A 7,797-nucleotide genomic window follows, 5' to 3' on the forward strand; every position below is an offset into this window, starting at 1 on the left:
GTAAGCTTAATGAACCGTTCCTTACCAGGACCACTTTTTAAAAGAAGTTTGTCCAATCGAAGAAAATTTTAATATTCAAAGACACTATTTGTCTCTGTCACTAATTAAGAAACTGTGTTTTTCATTCGAGGATTATTTTATTAACTCATATTAATTTATTCATTTAACTTCGTACTATTTAAACAAAAGTTTTTAGCGTTGATATTACTAATTAAAAAGCTTCATCTAATTAATTTTTTTCTTCTCAGCGGGAAAATTCATTTCCTTTGAAATGATTTTCGCAAATATTTATCATTTTTATTAGAAGTACATTATTTGTTCAACTTCGGTTCTCGAGAGAAATTAAGGGACTATATTGACTTTTATTAATTAGGAATATGTTTTATAATTAATATGAAAAGCGTGAAATTATATATTAATTTATTAGGAAGCTCAAAGTCAAACAAAAATTCGACGCAGCCCGGGACGGAGTTACAATTATTTGGCGGCATCTCTCGACAAAAAATATTTAATGTAAATTAAAACTTTTTAAATTAATTTAAAGCTGAAGTTAAAATAATGTTAGTTAAATAGGTTTTAAATATTTTATTGGTAGTTAATTTGGTATTAATAACGTACGTTAAAAACGTAATTATTAGAGACTAGATGGCAGTGTTAGATTACGACAAAGCGGTAAATTTAAATCGTCATCCTGGAAAAAAAATCAATTTATCGAGTTCCATTTCTTATAGGAAATCTTGGACTTGGTGACGTGAACGAAAGAATTCGTTGGAACCATAGGGTCGAAGTGATCATCCCATAGGTGAACGTATTAGGGACTAGATGGCGGTGTTAGACTACGACAAATGCGGTTAATTTGAACAGTCAGCCTGGCAAAAAATCTATTTCTCGACATCATTTCTTGTTAGAAATCTTGGACTTGGTGACGTGAACGAATAAAGTCGTTGGAACCATAGGGACGAAGTGGTCATCCCATAGGTGGACGTGACGATATCCTTCCTGGATGCAACTGACGGGCAAGGCGAACGTGGCCAGTTTTCGATTTTTTCCTATAAAGTTTTCATCCTTTACGGTAAAGACCATGATAGCTACTTCCGGGTAATAGAGGTCAAAAGTTAAAGTTTCGTCCCATCGAGGATTGAAGCCGTTATCGCGGATGATAACCGTTTGTCGTTTTTGATCGTCCAGAGGGTGACCGTACACCTTGATGGTAACGTACGGGTCAATTATCTCGCCGTCTTCGGCTTGACCGGCTTTTGGGATCCAGTTCCCGCTGATGACTTTGAGAGTCAGGGTCATCCGGTTAAAGGCCGAATTCTCCGGGTTTGCGGCATCGTAAGTACCATTTCTTAAATACTCGGGTTTCAGGACGTATCCGCAGCAACCGTTCTGGGAGAACATGGCCTTGTCCAAGAGACATCCTTTGTCGTAAGCTTGAACGTTCATAGCTGCAATTTGACAACCTGCTGCCCAGAACTCGGTTGGCACAAAATTACTGGAAAATGTTCGAAGTCCGCTTGGGTATATTCGACTTAAATGATGGCGGTTGTAGTCCAGGAATTCTTCGTTCTTGTTTTCCAAGAAGTATTTAGCTGTACCTAATTAGAAAACGAAATTACTCATTAGCTCGTTAATATATTTTTTTTTCAGAATTAGAGACGTTTTAGTACCTTCAGCGAATGATGCCATTTCGTAAAACTTCCAGTTCTTTTTAACCTCGTCAAAATCATGAAATCTGGTGGCCTTGCAGAGATTGACTAAGTCCGACAGTTGACGGGAGAGTTTCTGATACGTCACCGGCTTATTGGAGGCCAAATCCGTTTCGATCTCTTTGAAGTTTTGCCCTTTACCGACGATTCTGTCTTTAACCTTGACACTATCCTTCTGGACGGAGTTTTGCGTAGGTAAGCACGTCAAAGTGTCCTCTTCCGGGGCGGACAACTCTTGTTCGAAAGATTCCTCCTCCTCCAAGAGTTCCTCTTCCTCCTCGTCGTTGGCGCTCGAGTAATTACCGTCCTCGCTTTGACTCTTCATCTTCTTGGCCTTCAAGATGATTTTTCCTTTCAAGTCGTTGAGGGAAGGGTATTTAGTCGCGTTGGACGGAACGGGAGTTGTGTAAAGCGATTCTCCCAGGATATCGACAAACATATTAGCAGCCACTTTTTGCTGTTCTAAACTACAGTGATTTTCCAGCGAAATGATCAAGGGGTACTCGGACTTGGAAAAGGCGTACAGTTTCAAAGCTTCGATGACGTCACTGAGGAGGATTTTCGTTGTAGCAGTGTAACCATGGAATACTATGGGCAAGTCGTCGGGGCCGTCCCACATGTCAATTTCGATACTGTAATGTTACAAGGGGGAATGTATTACAAATTGAAACTTGCACTGATTTATTTAAGTACCATCTAATTCCGAATTTTAGAGCACGAACATAGGCCTCCATGGTACTGTCACCGACTAATTGGCCTTGTCGCAAGTACGTATTGTGTGAAGACGCGATGAAATACTCGTTAAGAGGACGGGACATATCCTGGTTGATGGATGTTTGTTTGACGTCGAAAATATCTTGGTCGTAGGAAAGCATAAAGTCCTTGAAACCTCTGAATTTGAGATGTTAAAAATTATTAATTTACATTTATTCAAAGAATGCTATTTAAATTTGCCTAACCGGAACGTAAGGCAGCCTGCGATGTGACCAGGGTCATTTTCATAACCTTCTATGATCGCTGCACACTCTTCTCTGGTTCTGACAGTGTTCTGTTCAACTTTCAAGAACTCCGCCAATTCAGTGGGACCCATAATGTCGCTGTTTTTCAAGGAGTACTTGTCGAATATTTGCCTGAGTTCGGGTCTGGCTTCCAGCAGATGGTAGAAGGCGACGAACTCGTCTCTGTCAAGAACTTCGCGACCAGATATCGAAGACGTAGACGATTTTCGAATGTTGGCTTTTCGGAAAAGATCCCTGGCAATTTTCTTGTCCATGTTGACGTTGAGCGTATGAAGAAGCTTGAGACATTCTGTGAAGGAAAGATTGCCACTCCTGTCCCGATCGGCTCTTTGGAATTGTTTTATTAACCATCTGCGTGTGGAGAAAGAAATTTCCTGGTAAGTTTAATCAGGGAGGAGTAGAAAAGGAGCCATATTGTCGGATGAACTAGTATTCTACACCGCGAGCCAATCCTCCCACAATGGGAGAAAGGGGGTCGAGGGGGTTCAATTATTCCTTCTTGTCACCTTGGTACTGATTTAATATTTTGCGCCCTCTCTCGTACTTATTACATCACTACAGTAAACAGATGCTTTTGTTCATTTATGAATATTCTTACGAGAGCGCATTTCGTCTTGGAGAAACTAGCTTGTCTGGAGGCGAAAAGAGGTTGTGACACGCTCGGCAGCATAAGTTACCCACTATACTCTAGTTTACTTGGGCCTAATATTGCGGCGCTATCTATCGCATACCTCAGTTTTTAGCCACATCGTATGTGTGAACAATAAAAAATAACTTCGCTATTTTGTCCACTAGATGGCACCTGAGGAGTAGGCCCACGCTAACGCAAAGTATTCTGGGTGTTTAAGTGCAAGACCTCTCTATAATGGGTATAGGCTTTCCGCCTCCAGTAAATCTGATTCCTCCAAGCTATAACCAAGTTTTCCCTTTTCCCTCTTGTGGCAGTTAAGATCTGCGATTGTCAGTCTAAATTTAAGTTAGTACAATTTGTCTCCTTTTCTACTCCTCCCTGATTTAATTTATTATTTTGGCATTTAGAAATCCTTGAAAACGCACTTCATAAAATTAATATTTGAAGTTAATTTAAGTGGTAAGACTATAAAGGAAAACCGTGTATTATAAGAATATGTTTATCGACGTTGTTAAGGTTATCTTGAGATAGTGTAATCAATTAAGTTGGTTCAATGATTCAACTGGCGTAGCGTAACGAATCGTTGAATTTGTACGTTATTAAACAGGGTGTTTCAAAAAGGGTGGGGTACAGTGAGGTCTATGGGAGATTTTGAGACGAAAATCATTGTTTAAAAATTATTATTATTATTTAAATTAGAAATCATTGTCTTTCAGTTTCTTGTTTTAATTTCAGGGGTCATCAGTAAAATACTTTATACATTAGGGCAAAATGTCATAAAGCATTTTCGTCTCAAAATAACTCATAAAAACCACTGTACATCGATCCACCACCCTTTACAGAACACCCTGTACATATTAAATACTTATATCGTTAGTTTGCGTAAAATATTTGATGGACATTTATGTTAGGGCTGCTTTGTGTCGCAACGGGAAATACACACGTAGGAATTTCAAGCTATATCTATAGTTAACGCGTCCTTGATATAATAATTTACCAAATGTCAGGGGATCATAAGTTCATAAGATATGTTTTATAAGTTTGTCACTGCTTACAAACTGGAGCTTGTCATGAAGTGACGTAGGTCATAGATTCAGGGTAAAGCGACACCTGGCGAGGCGCAGTGAAAGGCTTAGTACAGATTAAATCGGAAGATGGACTACAAAACCGAGGGTAGTCAATTCTCGCTACAACTAACTCTCAGTAAAAATGTAGCATTTCGAAGTATAGGTAGTGTCATACTTACGGAACATACTTATAACTTATGGTGGATGCAATAAAGGAAGGAATGGAAAGACTAATTAAGAATGTTGTTTATTACCTGTCAAATTGTTCTTCTCTGTGTCCAGAGCGACATTCTTCAATTAAATGTGTTAATCCTTTGACCCAGGCGTTTCTGGTCCTTTTATTAGGGGCCACCAAATTGATAGTCCGGTAATCCGGGTTGACCACAATTGAGAAACACTGATTTTCGTCTAAACGTGTCAAGGGGACGCTACGATTTCGAACTAGTTTCCTATTCCATTATTAATATTAATATGTCATTAAATTGTGTATTAGCGGAAGTTGATTACCGGAAGTTGCTCGAGGATACTTACGCGTATCTGGCCTGGATTTGATTAAAAACGTCGCTATTCCAACCAGTCCTGACTTCAACAACCTCTTGCAAGTCGACGCGAGGCATAGTCCAACAACAATATGTCTTATTCGAAGGGTAATACTGAAGTCTCATTGTTTTTAAATCAACGTAGAAATGTCTGCGGTAGAACGTACTCAAAGACTTGATTTTAAACATACGAGTTCCTTTCGCTAACCCAGGAAGTATCAAAGCAATCGGAAGTTCCTCATCTTCAGTTCCGACTTCCGAATTTCTCTCGCGAAATTCTTCTTTGGAAGGTTTAATATTAGGAAACTTGTCGTCGGTTTTAGCGTCAGACATTGTTAAGCTTATTTCGCATTAAAATCTGATCTTAGAAAATGGTAAACCTCGACTAAAATCAAAATAGATTGAACTAAAATTAACCGATAACAAATTTTATCATACTTTTAACGCGAAAAACACCATTTTGAAAACCGACACGAAAAACGGAGCGAGTATTTTCGTAACGTTTTAACGCTACGATCTAAATGGGACGATTACGAAAAATGCGGAATAATAATACTAGCTATGACGAAACTTTGATGAAGTTCATTTTTTGAAGCCGGTTTTTAATGGGAGGGGAACGACAAACGCCCGCGCTCTCGCTTCAAATTCTCTTAAATGAGCGCTAACGAAGTTAGAACGGAGCTTCGAGAGCGTGTTTGCGATACCTCTACCTTATTCGCGTAGGTTTTTCGAAATATCAAAGAGAAAAATATACAAGCGCTCTATGTATATACTTGAAAAAGCCAAATACCGAATCCAATTATCACAATAAAATTTTGGCCCCCGTCCTAAAGTGGGCCAATAACCTTTAATAGCAGTGACTGAGGTTCGAAAACTTTAAACCCATAAGAGTTTTAAATGGAATTTAGTTATTCATTTAATAGTCTCAAATTTTAATTATTAATTATATTCTTTAAAGGGAGGGTGAAAAGGATAATCAAGTGATTTTTTTAAATAGATTTTTCTACTAATTATAAGACCAATTTGCATTTAGTGAAACATACCGGAAATAACTCCGAAAATTTTTAAAGTGAAATGAGGGAAGTTTGACATTTCATGGATAACTTCAAATAAGTACCTCTGACCAATCACGTAACGCCCTGCCTTATTGTTAACAAAATTCTCGTGGCAAGCTCCATAACTCGGGCCACGATTCGTATGCACATCGCGCTGAAATTTTATCAAATCTCGCGATAAATTTCAATCGACACGGAACATGACAGAGAATTTTGTTAATAAAAAGCCAGGGCAGTCGGAGGTTCACGAAATTTCAAACAAATTGTAATTTTAAAATCATTCGGTGTTATTTCTTGGATGTTTCACTATGCTGATTGCTCTTATAATTAGTAGAAGAAACGATAAAAAATCACTTGATTTTCCATTTCAACCTCCCTTTAAGCTCCAGTTTTGGATGAAGATTGGCAAGGTTTTCCATCCTGTTGAACGAATCAGTGTAATCATGTTTGTAAAGTAGAATTTGACAAACCTCTAAACAGTAACCGGTTGTGTTTATTTGTGGTTATTAGTTGAGTCGGCCTAGTGATACGTCCTCCTTAATCCGTTAGTTACCCTAGCTAGAATTGTGCACTCGGTTATGTGATGTATATAAACTTTGACCCGTATTAGCCATGGTTTTGAGGAGGGCAGGTTCTAGTAAGTCGGGCGTTAGATATGACGAAATTTTTAAATTTCTTTTTAGCCTAAACAGGGCCGGGTTAAAGGGGAGGCGAGGGGGCACTGGCCCCCGGGCGCAAGGCTTGTTGAGGGCGCATTGGGTTAAACTATGCCCCCTTAGCAACATTTGCTGTTCCTTTTTTTCCGACTTAAAGCAAAGGGCGGCTTCGTTGATGCCCCTGAAAGACGCCTTTTCTGCTACACGTTGGCTAAGCTTGGCAAAGGCTGGTTAAACCAAAGGCAGGAACCAATGGGACCTAGTGCATTAGATCTGATTGTTCCTGCCTTTGGCAAGGTAAAATTCATGTCCAGAAGATTAGCCATTATGCTAGGGGTGATAATGGAGCTGCCTGTTACTTTAAGGAAGCGCACATTACTATCTCGGCCCCGGGTGCAAAATTTCTTAATCCGGTCTTAGTTTAACGTCATCCATGATATTTGCCCATAGAACCAAAGCGGTACCAAACATGGCCGCCCACTGCCAAAGCTAAGCCACGTGACGTTTTACGTGGCACTTACGTCACAACTAAGATGACTCTACACTCCCATAAAAGTTTTTACCATGGTTTAATCGGCAGAAGCTTTTTTTATTCAAAATAGTGTAATAAAGGCAATTATTAGGCCTCTGAAGAGTATTTGATGGCACTTGTGTGTGTTAATACAGATAGAAAACTAATTAAACCACGTTAATTCACACAGTAAAAAATTTTATTTAAAAAATTTATAAAACGTTTATTTAAACGTACAGACGACTAGTTTCGCTTCTATTCAGAAGCATCTTCAGGTCTGGTCTGGCTTCTCTTTCCGTGCGTTAGATTACGACTACGTCGGCCCCCCTCCCTCGTCTAATTTGTCGTTTCCACCCCCATACCAAAGTTCAGTCAAATAGCTGGCAGGGCCATTGTCTTTATTTAATGATGTTTTTTGTGTTCTTTTTTTATTAATATGGAGCGATTCCCTAAGGTTTAATTTTAAGTAATGGTCTACTACGGTGATAGACTTTGCTTTTTCAAAAAGTATTTTGTGGTCGCTGTTTTCGTTGATATGTTCGGCTAGCGCAGATGAATCGATTTTTTTATTTTTAATATCATTTTTATGTTCGTTAAATCTAAATCGGAA

General features: G+C 38.9%; 1 protein-coding gene across 1 annotated transcript; it reads right to left on the bottom strand.

Annotated features, from left to right (window-relative positions):
- Positions 1 to 403: 403 nt before the first annotated feature.
- Positions 404 to 7,461, bottom strand: LOC149610226 (1-phosphatidylinositol 4,5-bisphosphate phosphodiesterase delta-4-like). Its single transcript, XM_089858813.1, has 6 exons — positions 4,958 to 7,461; positions 4,681 to 4,875; positions 2,669 to 3,079; positions 2,403 to 2,600; positions 1,671 to 2,341; positions 404 to 1,598 (listed from the first exon to the last, which is right to left on the bottom strand). Exons 1-6 carry the CDS (start codon positions 5,296 to 5,298, stop codon positions 895 to 897), a joined length of 2,520 nt encoding a protein of 839 aa, XP_089714939.1. The 5' UTR covers positions 5,299 to 7,461; the 3' UTR covers positions 404 to 894.
- Positions 7,462 to 7,797: the final 336 nt, after the last annotated feature.

Source organism: Phalangium opilio, unplaced genomic scaffold, assembly GCF_054372755.1.
Source record: "Phalangium opilio isolate 3A_F unplaced genomic scaffold, DU_Popi_V2 ptg000329l_1, whole genome shotgun sequence".
In the NCBI taxonomy this organism is placed as follows: domain Eukaryota; kingdom Metazoa; phylum Arthropoda; class Arachnida; order Opiliones; family Phalangiidae; genus Phalangium; species Phalangium opilio.

Excerpts from the sequence above, each read along its gene's own strand:
- LOC149610226 (XM_089858813.1), bottom strand. The coding sequence starts at position 5,298 with ATGTCTGACGCTAAAACCGACGACAAGTTTCCTAATATTAAACCTTCC. Across the intron at positions 4,876-4,957 it reads CAAATCCAGGCCAGATACGC|GAAACTAGTTCGAAATCGTA; the intron begins GTAAGTATCCTC and ends ATAATGGAATAG. Across the intron at positions 2,342-2,402 it reads CTAAAATTCGGAATTAGATG|TATCGAAATTGACATGTGGG; the intron begins GTACTTAAATAA and ends GTAACATTACAG.